The sequence below is a fragment of the Bombus vosnesenskii genome, unplaced genomic scaffold (genome assembly GCF_011952255.1).
Source record: "Bombus vosnesenskii isolate JDL3184/JDL3185 unplaced genomic scaffold, Bvos_JDL3184-5_v1.1 scf7180000013266, whole genome shotgun sequence".
NCBI lineage: Eukaryota > Metazoa > Arthropoda > Insecta > Hymenoptera > Apidae > Bombus > Bombus vosnesenskii.
In genome coordinates this window covers 6,810,750-6,830,690 of record NW_022882926.1, presented here as the reverse complement: position 1 = coordinate 6,830,690, position 19,941 = coordinate 6,810,750, and the positions used below count along the sequence as shown (strand labels likewise).

Below are 19,941 nucleotides of genomic sequence, written 5' to 3'. Positions count from 1 at the left end.
TATTTTATGGCAATCTCACAACGTGTACGTTAATAAACGAATGCCTTCTCTTTCAAACAGCAAAATAAATATGTGTAGCGTATATTCAACGCGCGTAAAAATTTAATAGGCGATATACGCTTACGTAAAGAATAATAAATTTAATTTATTCGACAAACTCGCCTTATTATCTAGGAAGTTGCGTCACGAATAAAAAGTAATCAACGTATAAAAGCTGGCAAACTGGCAAAGTATAATGCGATATACGAAATCGCGTCGATGTCCCCTCCTATTTCAGAATATTTCACACGGCGTTAAAGCGAAGTTCAGCTTTCGAAAAAGACAGTTCACAGTGACGCACGAGAGCGATCAAATTAAAAGCTCCACGAGTTTATTAATAAACGTTCTTTCGCCATGAAAGCCACGATGTACGCGATGTTCGAACGACAAAAAGGTAATTAACTGAACGAAACGCGTGTCGGTAACCATTTACGCGATCGAGTTTTACGTAATAACTCTCGCCTCTGCAATAGGGGCAGTAGGCGAGCGCGCGTGCAAGCACCCGCGGCTCCGCTGCGTTTGAAATAACAATTCGGACAAAAGAAATGCAATTGTGGCCGTCATAATGCTTTTGTTCGTGTCTTTTCTCCTGGAAATGAATCCTTCAATTGTGCGCCCAGTCGAACGAGCTGGTTTGAATTCGAAATAAAATCTTGTGCACGCGATAATTGCAACCGCAATGAGACAATGGGATTATACAACTCTAAGGGAAGTACGCTTATGCTGATATCTCTTTCGAATGCGTGAAACTGTGAATATATTTATTTCTGTATCGGTTCTTTTCTCTTAGCTTCGAGAAAGACAAGAAAAGGATAAAAGTTAGTCGACTTCTTTGTGAATTTTACAATAAAAGAAGTTGTTAACCAACGAAAGGGTCTGCGAGTTTTAATTCAATTACGCTTTTAACTATTCTATCAGAACGTCTAACCGTGGTTCCGCAGTACGTATGTACATTCGAAATCTGCAGCTTTCCTAACCCGTGTGTACATTTATGCTACTTGGATACATTTACAAACATCTACCTTGCTGCGCTCCAACCTAATCCACTCGAATCACTCGGTTCACTGATAGAAATAACCGAATTCTCTCTGATACTAAAAAACAACTAAATTGTAGCTTTTAACATGTTTCTTGGATATTTTACGATTTCATACGATTTAGGATCTTTTTTATCGCGATTTTGCGCAATCGTCATTCCCGTGGACATTATTCAACACGCTTATAAAATAGGTTAATGTACGTCGACGTCCATCGAATAATACTCGAAGAGGGTTTCGTGCAATCCTGATCGCATCGCGCTCGAAATGACCGTATAAATCAAAATAAAGTGTGCGTTCGCGTTTGCGTGACGACTTAACCGACTCACAGTGTATACAATACAAATGAAGAAACCCATTTGTACGAAGGATCTCGAACCACTTATCGGGACACAGCGCCCGAAGTCTCGATGTTAAACAAAGAACAAAAGTACTTGGAAAGTCATTACGAATGCTAGTACATTAACGTAATTGATAATAAAAGGAACAATAAAAGAAAGAATGATGTTCCCAACACCATTTAAAGCAGAAATATTAAACATTTTTAGATATGTAAATTTTGTTCCGTAAACTTCCACCTTAACTGAAACCTGTACCACCAAATTTCTCTAAAAAACTTATAAATCGATATCCAGCCGCGACCCTCCGAACTTTATTGTCCTGTCTGCTATGCCTGAGAGAAAAATATTCCAAAAAAATATGGTTAGTATGAGAAACAAAATAGCGCGTGAATAAAGTTCAGTAAACCAGTCGTGACTTTTCGCTATTGTTCGTTACTTTTTCACGTTTACCAAGCGGGTCACGCGCGATTTGAATTATTTACGGATGCGATTCGTTCGTTGCCGCAAGTATGGACGTCAGGTAAAAGCTTTTAGTCGAATAGGACTGGCGTCGATACGTGAAAATATTCGCTCCTCGGAACCTTCTCTCCCTTGAAGGAAATATTCGTCCAATTCTTTTTTGCTCGTAACGTTTAATTATACACTTTATTCGAACAGATCTTTTTGCGCGCGGTAATTGGAGACCGTGCCAATCGAACATAATCAAATTTCTTCGTGCCTGCGGACCATCCATTTGCCCCGCAACTCGGCCCGTCTTGTCGTTAATTAATGGAGTTACGACCGAATAAAAAATCGCGCTGGGGTGCTTCTCTCTTTTTCGTCCTAACTTCTTTCGCTTTCGTTCTTTTTATTTCCGCACTTTGTTATTTGCATATTACACGAGCCTGTGTGTACAATTTTATCGCGCTCGTTAAAGCAAACTGGGACGAATCTACCAACGCGTTGCAAAGCCGGGTTTCTGCGTTGCAGAGTACAGATGACGCCTTTTTTTTTTAATTCTCGCCTTATGCAGTTCGACGAAAGCCTATCGATGAACGAAGGGAAGAAACGAAGCAATTGGCGATGATAGAGTTTCCAGAAATGGAGGGACACGGAGATGGATACTGGATTTTGTGGAGCATAGGTCAATAGGTATAAATTGCCTACATTCCGTTATGAAAGTGGTTGCAAGTTTCGAAAACATTGTACAAGTTGTATAGTTAGTTTTGTCGATAAATATGAACTCGAAAGTAAAACTTGGAAGTGGAAGTCCCATTTAATCGTGAAATTCCAAACAACGAAGGCGATATTTTAATTGATTCGCCGGTAGAACCGCGATTACAACATAGGAACAGAGGTTGCAAGGGAAAAGTATTTATAGACGCCGTTTTCTTTTAACTATGTCCGTATACGGTATCCGTCCACGAAGTTACGACCACATTTCACGAAACTTTCTGCCCGACGCACCGCGTTCCTCCGACATTCTCGTTCGAATTCATCGAATTTAGTAAAACAGTTACGAAAAACGGGTCTCTACGGATTCTGTAAATAAGAATAAAAATGTTTTCGAAATTTTGCAAAACGAGCACTCGACGGGATCTCCTCGCAATTCCGGAACGTGGTTTCCCTGTTTCTGTCACGACGAATTAAACCGGATGTTTCGTATTGGGAAATATCGAGTTGCATGTATTCCACGTTCCTACGAGCGCGATTTTTAAAAAGACGAATAGCTTTTCAACTTTGACCCGATCGGAAAGGGGAAAAAGGAAAGCCAGAGAAAGTTGATCCAGGAAAATCCGTTACGTAAAGCGACATGGCGTGTCGAGAAAGACGATGAAGACTTATAATTTTTTACGCGGACGCCAGGCATAGCACGGAAGGGCGGAAAAGAAAATCGAAGGGAGACTTTTTTTCCCTTGATCTCTATGTTTGTGAAGCAAGATGGGAAAACCTTTAAAAACTTCCTCTCAGAGATGCTCGATAGCACGGGCTACGATATTTAGCCAAATGATTAATAACACCCTCGTGCCCTTCTAACTTTTTCTTCGTTTTTCCTTGTCCGTGTAGAAAAAAATGTTTGGTATTCCATTTAACCGTGATGATACAACGTTTCCAGCCTCGAGAGATGCTGTTTCCTTTTTTGGAACGAATTTCGAGACGCTGTCAACAGAATTACGTTTTCCACGGCACTACGGTTATTAGAACAACTGTTTAGAGACGAAAGACAAAGGCCCTAACGGAGGAAAGTTTCCAAAAATGAAGAATCGACCTTCTCCTTTTTTTTCTCGAACTATCACGTACAAGTTTATCCTGTTGTTTCCGTTTCATCTTTATTTCTTCGTTTAATTCCATTGTAGAAGTCCGCGAATTTTACAAAATTCTGAATGTTAACAAAGGAAATGGGGTACTCAGGAACCGTAAGAATGACGCTCGTCTGAAACGACGAACAGTGGACCAGGTTGACCGTGTTAGGATAGGTCATGTCGCAAATTATTTGATTCGGTTTACGTCAGGCATCGTGGCTTGGTTAATTATTGAAATTAACGGAAACGATGTTTGGTCGCTTCGTCGATAATCGTGTCTCGAGATTATCGGATAGCTAGTAAAACGAAATTATAGCAATTTTGCAATCGATGCGAATTAATCGTTCCATCTAAATAAGTAATAGACATATACATCAAATGGAATTATTAGAGAATATTGCACGATAACGCCGCAAATTCATATGGAAATCATGAAAGTGGGACGAACCAAATATTTCTTTGTGAATGTATAAAGAATCTAACAAATTCGATTCAACAAAATGTTAAAAAAGAAATCACTGCAAGAAAAATTTCGATAATATAAAAATCTGTATTCCCCTAACTACACGCGAATAAAATATCGATAACCATTATTCGTCATAGAATTCTTCTATTTCTGTTATGAACTAATTCATCGTTTCGTTGAACTATTCGTCGTTTCAATGGAACGCGGGACACGATGATCAAATTATCGTTTATACGGAAACCGATATTTCTATAATTTTTCATATAATCATTCTAAGTGGAAATATTTCTAAAATGTCATTTTCGGCGTTTTTATCGGTCATTTTTTTTCTCTTTTTTTTTTTTTTTTTTTTTTTGAAAATTCTCATTTTCGTTGATTTCTTGCTATGCTTGCGATACAACCACTCGTGAAAACATTCACCTACGTCATTTTCAACAAACATACATTTCCAATCGATAATACACAGTAAGTGAAACCTTTTCCAATTAAACAACTACATCGATGATCGCGATGGTCTTCGTTAACGTGAATCGGAGAACAGTGTTACGTTGAACGATTGCCATTCGTTGATGAATGCCACAGAATCTAAAAGAACAATTAAAACTGTGAGCAAATATCGTACTCGCGGTATGTCAACATTACTTGTTATACATTTGGAAATTGATGCACGTTGCAGTAAGTAGCGAGGCCATTCGAGTCCTGAGTTTCTTTTAAATTACGTTGTATGAAATGACTGAAAAAGAGATCAAAACAATTTTTTTGAAAAACTTCTCTCTTGTTTTCAATATTTTTCTTTTACTCGTGTTTGTTAAAATAATCTAAGAACGAACGCACAGAAAATTTTTTAAATTTATTTTGAGCAATTTTTTAATTAAATTTAAATAAAGGGATTTGCGTAATATATGTGAAATGCTTTTGAAAAGTTATCAATAAGGGAAAAAACCTCGATTAAATCCCAGAAAATAAATGTGTGTCATTTTATTCAACTGGGGACGCAAATAGCGTTGTGTGAAATTTAACAAACTTTCCGGTACATACTAGCGAAACACAACTTCGGTTACGCATGCTCAATTGCGTGCAGGTAACACATAAAAATCTGTCACATCAAATCTAAAGAGAATACACGACACGAATTTACCTCGACATTCCGGATACCCGATTCTATCGTATCATGTTCACTAAAAGAAACCGTATCACGTTTCGTATTAACATTTGCCCATTGGTGTTGACGTCTTCTATGAGAATTCGACACTTCCGGTACACGCGAAATACGATCTTGTCGATATTTCTGCAAAACCTACCGATTAGACAAAATATATTTTAATAAAAAAAATTTTATTTCATTTTTTGTGATAACCGTTTTGTAACTCAATCTTTACGGTACTCGTAATTTTCTTGAAATGTTATACCCGTAGGCAAGAAAAAATTTTATAAATTTTTGTTTTCGTTTTAATAAAACAAGGAAGAAATAACTGATTAGTTGTATCAATTTGAACAAATTTTACGCACGTCACGTTTGTACAATGACGATAAAAGAACTGATTATTGAATAAAACTTCGTCTCATATTATCTTCATATTCTCAATTTTCCAATGAATTTTACGTAGAAATAATGAACGTTCGAATTAAATATTCATATCCAGCGATATTTTTACCGCGCGTGGAGAAATTTCACATAACGGAGGGGGTGTGATATTTGAATGTGGTATTTGAAAAATCATTGATTTAACGGTGGAATGTTTGCGAACCTACTAAAACGTGTTTACTTCTCGACACGTGTGTTTTAACGCAAGAAGAGTATTCGCTCGAATTTAATGCAAATATCGATCCTTCTTCTCTCTGTATACAACCTACTAAAAATAAGTTAAACAAATATTGTGAATTTAAATACATCTACATAAATGTTTAAACAATACAAGGTAAAAACAAATCGAGTTCCGCATTGCATGACCGCTCGATAAACGAATTTGGATTTTTCGGTTAGCGAGGCGAGATCAAACGCGCCGACTATACAGTTTCATGCTTTACTTCATTTTCTGTTTGAAAATCGCTTTTTCAGTACTCCTCCCTGTTGAATGGCCTTTGCCGTGGCACGCAAGGCAAACCCCGTGGAATGTTGTGCAAACGATAAAAAGCAAGGCGCGGAATGTCATTCTCGAAACATCGCTGATCGCAATAAAAATAACGCCGCTATGGTAATCCATTTTTCTTTATAAGACCATCTCGGTTCAATTGGAATATTCAACACGTAAACGTTCAATAAAAATTCTAACAGATATTGAAAATCATACGTGATCCTAATTCGATGGGCGGAGATTCGAAGAATCACCTTCAACAGAATCTCTTCGAATATTCTACCACGCGCTATTATATTCCTCGTCCTTTCACGCGCTACGTTACAGGGTCTTCCAACATATTTACTCACTTAGAACATTTTATTTCAGCTGGAGGCGTGCGGCCGATTCGTGTGCTGCGCGCAGAGGCTGTGCAGAAGCGGAAGTGCACCAGAGGAGGCTGAGCAACGAATCAATCGAGGTCGAAGGGGAGCACAGGCGGGCCCCGAATTGGAGGGGCCCTCAGGCTCGGAGGATGGCATCCTTCCGATCCCAGTCAGCCCTAGTCCAGCGTCTACGTCCTCGCAGGAGGATGCCTGCAAACCACCCCCGCGCAATTGCTACCGTTTGGTTATGCTCGGTAGCGCGAGGGTTGGCAAAACTGCCATTGTAGCACGGTAACTCTTACCCTTTCCTTTTCGCCGCTATAATCATAGATTCCGGATAAAGTGGTCGGTTCTTTTATTTCTTTTCACCCACTACAAAGCAGAAACGATTCTAGTTCTTTCTCTCTCTCTCTCTCCCTCTCTCTCTTGAATATGGAGAGAGATGCTGTTCCATGCTGACTTATATTAACCCTTCAGAGACAATGTAACCACGTGGGAGTGAAGCATTCAAATGGAAGCAGCTTTGTTGCTTATGAATGTATGAAGATGTTTCCCCTTGGTAGAAAATGCGATGCTTGAGAACGGAGTGGTAGGGAGAACTGGAAGTCAGTCGTCTACTACAAGAATATTTTTTCATGAGGAATTTGAATTTTTACAGCCTTATTCTCTTTGCGTTAAATTGCTAAGCAAAAGCATAAATACGTTGGTAGAAGCGTTCGTCTTACCGCGAATCTCTTTTTCAAGAATTGCTAAAACTTGATCGGAGAATTGTTAAAATTGGCTGTCGTACGAATAGGAGCTTTTATTTCGCAGACAACATGGCGAAAAATACAAATATTTTCCGTTTTTACTTCTGTAATGGGAAGACGATTTATACGACGATGATAATGATCTTTTAGAACGCAAAGCTTACGTGTAGTTTCCGTGTCGCGATCCAAAGATGGCCAATTCCATCGTTGAATACCACGGCCTTGTATCTTTCATCAGCGACAGCAAACGTGTATCGCTTTCAGCTTAAAAAGTATCACCTGGATGGAAACTCGACATGGAGAACGAGAATATGCATAAATCCGATGCCCGGTTCTGTCAAGTCTCGTCTTAATTTATCGGTCGCGTTTCTAGACTCAAGCGTTGTACGATGAAGAATTAAAAACTTAATTCATATTAAAGGTTCTTTTAGGTTTATGAGAGTATCGCACAGTTTGTCTTATGGCTTTAAAATATTAAAATGCTTGGAGCCTGTGGCAAATATTTTAACATCAAATAAATTAAAACACGATGGTCACTCTACGAGGTACCGTTGGGAACCACTCCTTCGTTGAAAATGTCCTACTAGAAATGAAAATGTGGCTACAGCAGACTGTCGAGTAATTTACTTACGGCCATAAATCTACAAAGCTGTTTCAAAACTGCAGAAACAAACATCTACGATCGATATTCACCACAAAAAGTACAATATTTGACACTTTACCGCAACAGCACCGATCGGTTGGACGACGATACAAGGCTGCCATGAGCGAAATCTAAGCGTATCGGCTCGCTTTCGCCCCAAAACCAGAAAGCTTTTAACAGGGCGATATTTTTAACCCGCGGCGAGAAAGTGGACACTGACAGAAAACGTGTCACTGATTTACTAGACCGTGACAGCTTCTATGTGATTGAATTTCGTCTAGAATTTCTTCGGTTTAAATCGGAAATATTCCATGGTACTTTCAACGCACGTTGAACCGCGGCGTTGTAATGTGCTCGTTAACGTCTTTCACAGATAATAGCGAAATTCGTTTCTAAACAACGACTTCTATATGCTCCATATGCCTCCATATTCAACTCGAATCGAGTTCCCAATCCGACAAGAATAACCTTAATGGATAATAATGCGGCACGTATTGTCTCTAGTTTCCACGCGTTTCCACGCTAGCTGTTTAATGGCCTCGCAGCTGCAGTTTCGCGCCCAATTTCTAATCATTCCATCAACCGTTCGTCGTCTGATATTTTCGTAACGCGTTTAACATTCAAGGCATTCGAGTTACACCGCTGATTATTAATTTTAAATCGAGCATCGAGCAAACGTGCATAACGGAATTAATATTGCAATTATTACGTTTTATAATTCTTCCGATGAAATCATTATTGCATCAGAGTGCAATTTTTACGATAAACGACGCGGAAAACATCGAACTACGATACAAGACTTGATGAGGGAAAATCGTGAAAACGAATTCGAAATGTTCCGCGTGATCGAACAGCAAAGCCAGCCTCCGCTTTGCGCTCGCTCTCGCCGCTAATAGGACAAACGATTTAATTCCGTTCGAATATAATCCATGTTGCTGTCGCTGCTGTGAAAAGCGATGTAACAGCGTCCGAGAGAAAATATTCAATTGGAAATGAAATTTGTTAGAAATATGTAAATAGATTTTTATACATTTACCGACTTTATGGGTCATTAGAAAAGTTGTTATGTAAAACCTCGCGTAACGCAATGATTACAGCGGATGTATGTTTTGACAAACCGTCGTTCTGACAAATGAAATATTTGAAGACTAAAACACATACACTCGTGAAAATCAATATACATATATTTAACTGCAAAATAAACATATTCGTCAAAATGACGGTTGGTCAGAATCCACGGTAAGCAAAGCATAATACGGAATGATTTTCATTGCAGATTTTTGTCCAACAAGTTCGAAGAGAGTTACACACCAACGATCGAGGATTTCCATCGAAAGCTGTACAGGATTAAAGGCGAGGTTCATCAGCTCGATCTTCTGGACACGAGCGGCAACCATCCGTTTCCCGCGATGCGTCGATTATCCTTCCTAACAGGTGAGTCGATCAACCTACGACCACGAAAGTGAACGAAGAAAAGACGACTCGATCATTTTCCAGGAATACATATATTCACATTTGCCTAATTAAATAGATAGAACTTTGAGAGTACACGTACGGTCGGACTTTAATCGTGGCGACGCGTGTAACCAGGTATAAGAGGAAAAGTAAATATTTTACCAGTCGACGACGAACGTTTCCAAACATGCCGTTGAAATGCCTGCAGTTACACTGTCGTCTATAGAGACAGATTAATGCGAAACAGCGATGATAACCACGTGACAATAACCGTCAAATGCAAGCAAACGGCTTTCACCGCCAGAGAGGGTGAGGTTTACGATCGAACCGAAGGATGACCGTTAGTGGCGTATGGTCTTCACTTGCAAGATTGCGTTCGATTTATCAGCGACAAGCTTACGAACAGCTTGACAGAGCAGACCAATTCTCGAGGGACTAAAGAAAGGGCGAGGGGTGATTTTAGGGAAAATGAGTGACAGATAACGAGGAAGAATGACGAGAAGTTGCCAAGCGAAACCTGGAAAATTAATCTACGTTAGCCACGCTACGTAACTACGCTTCGAACAACATTTTCTATATCTTTGCAACGGCCGAAATTTTAACGTAGCGTTTTGAGATGACTGTATTATCTTTTCATAAGATTGAAACATAATTCTAACTCAAGCCCGTTCATTTTGAAATTGAATTATACACGCACGTCTTACTTCCTTTATCTTGGTAGAATAATAAGGATCTATCTGTGTTACGTTGTAAATAAGGATGATTTAATGCTAGGAACCGTTATAAATCGCGTTATATATCTGACAATGTGAGATATGATAATAATTCATCGTACCGCGATATCAATTATGATATTCGCGCAGCGTGTTTAAACGCTAACGAACAAGTAGCAACAACGTTATATTAATTGAAAAACAGCCGGTGAAAATTCTGATAAAGCTTCCATCTATTCGTAGCTGGTCGATCATGTTTCGTTGATCTTCAAGCGAATCAATATTGAAGGATAGTCGTGAATCTTGTATGTGTATCGCCGTAGGTGTAGATCTTAGATACAGCCGCTTCCTGGGAGCAGTTATCTCGACAACTTGTTGAGTATCGTTTCTTCCAGCACAGGTTCGCAACTACGTGAAGTTCCGGCAAAGTTTCAATGTACGCTTGATCGAATCCCGAAATATCGGTAGCTTATAAACAGCCAGCCGCAAAGAACGGCACATCATCGCATATAACCCGAACAGATTTCGGCTTATTCTAGCGCGAAAACCCCATGGCAACATCCGCTTGACGTTTTCGAGTACACACGCGAGATCGTTGACGCGCGCTATGCTTCTACCGATGTCCTCCACAATTTTGTAAAACTGGCCGAATCGATATTTACACGGGGCTGCGGCCTTGCGAGAAATATGCCATACTAGAACGAAAAGGGAAACGTGGACTGACAAGAGTGATATACATTGTGTCACGATTGCCATGAAATATCGCAGAGGCGAAACTAATAACGCTCTGTGCACACTCCCTTCGTTCCTTCTTTCCCTGTTCTAATTAATTTTTAATTAGCATGCTATTCGCGTTGCTATCCGACGTTCCCTCGTGCACGCGACTTCTGACCCGAATAGACACGCACGCACGAGGTTTGACGGAATTTCGCTGCAAGTCGGAGGAAACCAACCAGACCCGTAGTTATCGAGAAATCCTGTGGATGTAAAATGGTCGCGGCACCCATACGAATGATTCGATAAATCTGCAATTACGATCTCGCAAAAAAAAAATGTATCTGCATCACGTATGATGCACGTGACGAGCGTACACACGGACCTAGAGATGTGCGTACGCGTATTGATCACATTCGGTTTTAAACCGCACGCACGCGTCACGTGTTTGCATCGTACGGCCACCATGTGAACGTCCGATAACATCCGCTCTAGAAATTATCGAATTTACGTAAGCCATTCCGGTAAGCCTGCAAAATACTCGCTACTTTCGCTCGCTAAATCAACCGAACGATGTATTTCGATTTGTTCGTGGATTTCCTTTACGATCGAAAGAAATACGGTTCGAACTATGTTCGTAGGATCGTCGATGATGCTTGTCAAATCACGGCACAATTTTGTCAGAGCTCCAACAAAGTCGACATGGTATAAAATGACCTTTCTAAAACTTTGATGCAACCTGAAAGGACCTTCCTCACTTTGATTGGGCCTTAAATGACCTTTCTCAGGCTTTGATACGACCTAAAGTGATCTTTCGGACTTCGATATAGCTTTAAATGACATCCGACAAAATATTTTTAACATGACCTCAAATAACCTACGTGACCTTATTCCTATAACATCTTTATGACAGACTTCCGCCTATTCTAGGGAAAAATTTGAATTTAATTTCAGGAACTTAGATTTTTATGCAAATAAAACAAGATAAAGAAAAATACAATTATAAAATAGGGTCGAGTACCTGCCACGATCTCGTGGCTAAATTCTACGCTTCTAAATCGACGAATTCCGCGATATTTACCCTTTTAACCACACTCGTTTGATATGATTAATGAAAACGTAACGGTAACCTGTTTATCTCTTCGTAAAATATCGCCCAAGGCACCGAATAATTTACTCCAGCGTAATTATCATGCACGCAACTAATTACAAAGTACAGCGTGTGTGGACATGCAACAAATAACGTTGCAACAGTCTCACCGATGATTATATACATGATTCGCCATCCGATCCTCGTACGAATAAAACTTATTTCTCGTCTGCAAATCGTTTTCTTCTTTGAAAAATTCGCCGAAGGTTTCCGCGCACGGAAAATATCCACAAAAATCGGAAGGTCTTGGCGAAAATCTTGCTAACAGGTTGAACTGTAACGCTTTCCGTACGGCCAAGTAGATTGGGATTTGAATTTCGAAGCGAGTCCCTGAGCTCCACTATTTTTCCATGGATATCGCATTAATGCATCGTAACCCATTTTCCCGCGAAAGAACGTCGGAAAATTAAAATTCGAGAAAACTGAGTTACCCAAAATATTCCGGAAAACCAATATTTAGTTAGCAGTCACGCAATTTTTCGTGACAATAGAGTTTATCAAGCAACGGGGACTGCGAATGACAATATACGTAAATAGGGTTCCTTATAATCCTTAGCAAGCGGAATTCAACGTGTTTAATTGCTCGAATATTTTACAGAAATAAAAATGTTAGGTAAAAAAGACTTTGTCGAAGGATTAAATCATATTTAATGGATCTCCTGAAGGCTACACGATAGAATCGATCAATTAATAAATTATGAGCTAATTTCGTTTAATAAATTCGACGTGCATTTACAACTAAGGCGACGACAATACATAAAGAACTATTATGAACGGAAAATGGCACGATACATAAATTTTAACGACCGCGTAGCAGATTATAACGGCCATGAATTCCACATTTGCAGTCCATTTCCGAACATTTCTGAAACAATTGGAATGAAAAGATGTGGCCCATAAATGTTTACGGAATTTTATATACATTAAAAGTGCAGTCATTTGTGCAGATGCATTTAGGATTTGTTATAAAGTATACGTCGTGTATTAGTGCTTATAGAATTTCGTAAAAATATCGTCGTATGTATAACACAAAAATGTGTCGTGCCAAATACCTGTACTACAGGACCTAGACTATAGCACAACAGCATCGATCAAGTGACTCTATATATTCTATAGACTTCGATTTAGAATCTGTTTACTACTATTGAGAATATCCTTTCTGTACATAAAATAGTCTCTTACGTTCTTGAACCGAATATTACCTGAAGATTGAAAGAAAATGAAGTTAGATAGCTGATGTTTTTATATTTCTTACATAGGATGGTATTATAATAAATCACGACTATCAGCAAGTACCATTTTTTCCTATTATCTGTTTGGTATTATTTATTTCTAAATAAATTATACCATGGTATTTATGGAATTACTTATGAACTTTTATTGAGGCCATGGGTAACGCATTATATACGTGACCAATACTTTACATAAAGGAGCAATACGATAAGGGAATGTCGTCGACCATGGAACTAGCAAGGTAATAACGTGAGGAAGTCAATTTCAGTAGAAGGTTTCATAGATAGAATCGCGACGAAAGTCGTGCGGAAAATTTGGCTCTTTCGTAAACCGTACGGGACATTTTGCCACAAGTGCAAAAAGTATAGGGGGAATGAACGATAAGGCAGGATGCGATGCGGAGGAATCGAGCTGGTGGTGTAAAAATGGAAATGCTGATTCTGGAAGGCAGAGGATAAGAGAAAATACTAAATGAAAAGAAACGTAAAAATATAGCGACTCTGAGGATGACGAGGGAGAAGAGCAGCGGTTTTATCGGATGAGGGGAAAGATATCGAGTTATGAACTAGCTGAACGAAAACCAACAAACCGGAAAACAGGAAGAGAGGCGCTGTAAACCAAATTTCTTCGCCACGCCGCGTCGACGTGTCAAAGGTGATAAAACAAAACGCACGTCGTGCAAGTAAATAAAACCTGTGGACCTTGTCTTGAAGACCTTTTTGCGATAAAGAGGAAAAACAACTTAAAAAAATAAAAGAAAAGGCAACTTGAAACACGGAAGTAAATTCCAGGATAAAAGCAATTGGTGTACTGTTGTCAAATATTCTGTCTGAACGAACGAGCGAATGCTTTGTATCGGAGCTTCCAGTTTTCCACTGAAAAATTTGATCTCCACCAGTTATACGAGCGCTACGTGCCTCGCAGGCTTTCGTACAAGAGATGGCCGCGATGCGAATATTTGCGGAGCGACGCACGAGCGCGCTGGCTATGCAAAATAGGAGAAAAAAGGAGGTAGTTATTAAGTTGGTCGAGTCCCTTACACGGGCCGGCATCAAGATTACGCTGCACGAAAGCCGTTGTTAAAGTCGGCTTTGAACCTACGATTGGAAACCGTAGACGGTCAATATCAGATCACGGATCTAACGTTCCGTGATTTATAACAATACGCATGTAAATTACGTTATTTATATTTTGGGGATGATTCATTTTCGTACATATGTATTGCGTGCAAAAATTTTTAACTATCCCAGACTTACGTTAGAATCAGAGAAAACCGAGAATACTGCATCTTTGAGCGAAATAGAGCCAGGTCTTTGACGTAGCGTTGCATTCCAGTATAAAGTGAAATTGAGAGCTCTTAACATAGCGCTACGTGTTTCAATAATCTAACACTGGAAATCCTCGACTCAGTCCTACCTTATTCGATAAGCTTCAGCCGGAAGCCCTCGAACGTTCTACCGTGTTCCCAGCCAAGTATCTAAAGCCAGAGTCCTTTGATTCATCGATGTAGTACCTTACCATAAATTAAACACACCACTGATCCAGCTAAATTCCTTGGAAGTCGAAAGTTCGATAAATAAATCTAAAGTTAAAATAGTTGGACAATCGAAACGACAGGGAATAATAACGGTCCTCCATTGTCAAAGAACAAATGCTCGTAAATTCAAGAATTTGAAGAAATTCAATGGAACAAGAGGTGTCACGAGCAAGAAATTGCTCGTATAAAATGGAACGCGTCTAACGCAGTTGCAAGCACGAAACGGGCTCTAAGGCGGGCACTGAGACCCGAATTCAAGAGCGATGAAGAACTAAACATCAGCAGGACACGAGCAAAGGGGAAAATTCCTTTTGATTCGGGACGCGGTCTTTCCGACATAATGGCTGACATATATTTCACTGGAAGAAAACAATGGCGACAGTGCTCCTCGCACGAGCAAACCGAGCGTTCCGACGTGGAGAAAGTTCGATACGGCGAAAACGAGTAAAGGAATCCGTTTTCGTCGACGAGGCGAACGACCAGGGTGAAGAGAAAAGAATAGGGTAGACTTCAGGTGTAACGAAATCCCTCGATGAGAATCATTGTTTGTCACGGTTAACTGTTTCACTTGGTACTGTCAGGCTACTTCAGGCTCCATCCTGTCCTTAGTCGATCATAATTGTCCGTCTTTGTTGTAATTAATCGCGATAAAATTTCATTTTAATTAACCGGAGAGCGCGACGTTTCGTTAAACGGATTTCTTTCGACCCCACCCTCTGTCTTTCGACTGCCTTTATGTCGTAAATAAATTACACTACGAATCGTTGGTGCCAGATACACTCAGTCTGTCGAGAGTCGATCGCCGTGTGAAATTTGGCGAAAGAAATTGTTGACGTCAGACAAACAACATCTCGCCCTTTACTCTTTTCTCCTCCAATCGAGTTCTTATTTCATCCTGAGAGAGTTCTCTCTCTCTCTCTCTCTCTCTCTGTGTGTGATTCTTTCTTTTTCTTTTCTTTCCTCTTTGTTCTTTTTTTAGTCCTTAGAAAGAATCTATCGACACGAAATTGGAAACTCGAGCGAAAGTATCGAGCAGTAAATCATCCCGGCCAGCTCCGCAGCTATTTGCAAAGAGATAAGAGAAGAAGACGTCTGTAACGGCCAGCTCGAAGAGTTCTCGAGGGCGCTTATCGTTCGCCAGGAATCTGTACACAGCATCACGTCGTAGGGGCGCGACACCACGACCAACTTTCGAGCAACCTACAGGAGAGGTCATATTCGACAACGATAACGATTTCCTTCTCGGCGCAACCGGTGGTCCATTGAAATCGTATATCGACGCAATCACTTTCGCGACCATTCGCATTCGTCACGCTACCACGTCGATATTCAATTGACGACCATCGCTACGCCGAGTAAATTCGGGCGCAACATTGGCTTAACGTCGATTTCGCTCGACCAGCCTGCTCCAGCAATGGTGTACACGCTTGGCGAAAGTTGAAAAGCTTGATAGGTGTTACCATAAAAATAAGAGATTCGCGTTCGCCTACCCGCGAATACGATAGCTACGAGTGAAAGGAAAATGGAAGAAGACAAGGATTGCAAATGCAGAGCGGCAATAGTTCCCGTAATTATTTCAAAATTAATTTGCGCCAGGCTTGCAAAGGAAGATTCGCTAAATACGTTCATCCTCTGTTCGTATCCAGCTTTCATAAAGTTAGCGAATCCGGCCGTCGGTAACGTTATTTTAGACGAAAATACGGTCACGTACAGAACGGATGTAACTTCCTGTCGCGGTTGTTTGGTCCCTGTAGTTAATGTTGCAACGCCGGTGACGCGGTTGTTTGGTCCCTGTAGTTAATGTTGCAACACCGGTGACCAAGATGAATCGTTGACTAGATGCGATGTTACTCGAAGACCAAGTTACCGGATTATTGTATTATTTTGTCGTATTGTATTTGTTATTATTGTATCGTGTCGTATTACTTCAGGAGTAATCCACGTCTAGTAGTTTCGATGGAAAATTGTCTCTTTGAAATGGAGGAATAAGAATAAGTTCGTTCTGTCGTACGTTGACGAGTAAAATGGTAAATCATTGAAGGAACGAAGAAAGGATGAAGATATAGAGTAGAAGATTAGGTTCATTTTATTCAGATACTTCGTCGATCAATTTACGATACGCAGATGCTCGTGCTTTTTAAAGAAATTATAACTACGGACGCTCGAATCGATTGAATATCTATCTACAAACACCTCTCCACGACAGAGATATAAAAGGGGACACTTGTTGCAGATAAAAAGATAGAATAGGATCTCTCTTTGCGTTGTAATAAAATTACAGATCCCGTCTTTTAAATCATATTTCCCAGAATAGTCTGTCCATCATTACCGCGTCGTGTGGTCGTTAGAAAAGACCAACATTTTTTTGCTGAAGAAAACCGATTAGTCGGATTCTAAGAAAACAGAAGCAAAAAGTAGCTGTAGCAACGTCTGCCTCAGACGAGACGGAATAACAGATTTATCCAGGAAATCCGACGTTACGTATTCGGGTCGCGTTCGTAACTACCTCTTTTTCGTCTAGACGTGTTAATTTTTTCCGTGGGCCACGCTTCCGAAAGAGGAGAGCTGAACAAGGCAGCTGACGTCCGAGGAAAGAACATCCGGAACGTGAAATGAAATTCAGGGGCGAGGCTTCGCCCGTTCTTTGGCTATTGCGTGGTCGTGAAAACGCGTAAGAGAGAAATGTACTTGAAAGCCGAAGGATATTTCAGGATTTCATGGCCAACAAATTTCTGGCCGAGAGTTCTACCGAAATAAAAGCTTCTAAACGTCACTTCCGCGGCTCATTTTTACCGTTATTTGTGGTCGATAATCAACGTTGCGTACTGGCTGTGTTTAGCCGCGAATAATAGAAACTTCCGTAAGATAACGCAGGAAAATGGCCATCTGCTCCATCGTAACGTAAACAAGGCGGTACGTTGCTAAAGAGTTCATAAAATATTAGATACTTTATAACGTCAAGTCCGTATCTTTTCTTACAGCGGAACACAATATCCACCTCCATTTACAAACTCTTCTCGTCCTTTCATATCGCTTTTGTAAACTTTTGTATTCTTCTTATTAAAAAAATTCATCGCCATGTCTCTGAATGGTTTCCGCGTATTGCAAGATTTTTCTTCACAGCGAACGTTACAGAGATACGAACAAATTTTTTATAGAATCTCTCGATTCTCCTTCGATTCGAAAATTGTGGTCGTTCTCGTGCTGTGACATTTTTATCAACTTGCATGAAAGAAACGTACGAAACATACGAGGCAAAGTTCGAAGAAAAACGTAATTGACTCAGCGCGTTAGAAGCGACACGAACTTTTCAGATCGCCTAATAAAACAGAAAGTTATCCGTCACTAGTGGAAACTTCGACCCTCGAATTTTCTACGAATGAAAGTCAGGAGAAACAGAATGTTCAGTATTACGTATTCGCGTGGTTCGATATTATCCTACTGGTGCTTCGATATACACACTGTTCAAACTCACGCTTTTACCACCTCTTTTTGCGAAACACGAAATAACGAGTTTACAAATTTTCGCCTGGACGGACGTTGTACGTTTAAATCACTGGAAGAGACGCGATGGCATGTTCGCTTGGAAAAACGCTGGGGAAAGTAGTTGCATCGTGATGCAAAAAAGTAGAGCGAGGTCTGGGGTGTTTTTGTCATTTTAATGCCACTGTTGCCGAGGTCACAACCTCGAAAAACCTCCAGAAACCTTCTTGGAAACTTTCGATCAACGGACTCGAAAAAACCTGGAATCAGAAACTCTTTCCTGGCCCATTGACAAACGAGTCGATCGATTTGCCAACGCGATGCCGCGCCGCGCCGGTTCTTTTGTTCCACAAGGGTTTTAAGCGGAAGGGAAACTCGTTAAAACTCGATCGCGAAACGAGAGACCATACGAATATATGCGTGTATGTACGCGAGCTGTGTTCGGTATGATAAAAATAAACAGGCTGAAATAAATATTCATAAATTTCGAACATGTTAACTACTGTTTATAGTTATGCACAATGAATATGCAAACATTTACATGAAATCAATTACGCACATTCGCGCGATCATTTAAATCTTCCTTCTTTTCTCGAAGTACGTAGCATTAACAATTGAACATTGTCTGATACGGTCAGTTTCGCTTTGTCGAAGAACTTGAGTAAAAAGTTTGACAAAAAGTTAACTCATCGTCTTACTCTGTAAAATTTATAGCATCCACCCCGATAGGGCAACGTACAGCACTCGAGGCAGCGATGTAGGAACTGAACCTAGGCTGCAGCTTTAACAAGACTCTGAATAATTTGCATGCGAACGAAGAGCATGAACAGATAAACGATACTTGACAAAAATTTTGTGTCGCTTTCCTCGGAATCGCGCCGCTTTAAAATTCTAATTTTTGTTCACTCCTCAACTTCGTCGCAGAGGTAACGATGATTTTTCACACGAGAACCTAAATATGGTCGTTAGCAAGATTTATGCAATCACCTATAGCGTACAGTTATTCCTGTGACTCTGTTTAAACGATAAATCTTTTTTCTTTCTTATCGCTAATCGTCGACGATTCTTTTCAACGTTTTCTTCGGCTAACGTGTAGATTCTTATGCTCATCGAACACGTTTCTAACGCAGGAGACCTGTTCGTGGTGGTGTTCAGTTTGGACTGTCGAGAATCCTTCGAGGAGGCCATCAGACTGCGTGAATCGATCCTGGAAACTAAAGTGAGCGCGACCCAAAGCGCGACCAAGAGCAGGAGCAAAAGTCACTTCAATTTGAAGGTTCCTATGGTCATCGTCGGAAATAAATGTGATAAGGAAACAAAGTACGTGCAACGCACGCGTTAATTAAAGTACAATTAACGATCACGTGAAACTACCATTTGCTACGTAAATAAAATTATACTCTTTGTCAAACACGGCTTTTGAGGGCATTCGTCATTGTTAGTTTTGTAGACTAGAGTTTCATTAACAGAAAACATTAAAGCGTCTACCACTTCGAATCTATAGATCACGCGTTAAAATATTCTGACCTGTTTCCACGCTTTTAATTTAAAGTATCACCCGCTACTCGACCATTTTCTCCAGCAATATTTTACATGTTTTTTTCCGTTTCGAGTACCCTTGTTTATGTATTCACAATCAAGACAGTTTCAAATATTTAA

At 40.1% G+C, this 19,941-nt stretch overlaps 1 protein-coding gene across 1 annotated transcript in view; it reads left to right on the top strand.

Annotated features, from left to right (window-relative positions):
• LOC117243536 (dexamethasone-induced Ras-related protein 1) overlaps positions 1 to 19,941 on the top strand; it is a 44,856-nt gene that overhangs the window by 22,617 nt on the left and 2,298 nt on the right. Inside the window, exons 2-4 of the mRNA XM_033511116.1 lie at positions 6,610 to 6,896; positions 9,274 to 9,431; positions 19,413 to 19,602. Coding sequence (XP_033367007.1) covers positions 6,853 to 6,896; positions 9,274 to 9,431; positions 19,413 to 19,602 — 392 coding nt within the window. The 5' untranslated portion in view covers positions 6,610 to 6,852. The remainder of the gene's footprint in view (positions 1 to 6,609; positions 6,897 to 9,273; positions 9,432 to 19,412; positions 19,603 to 19,941) is intronic.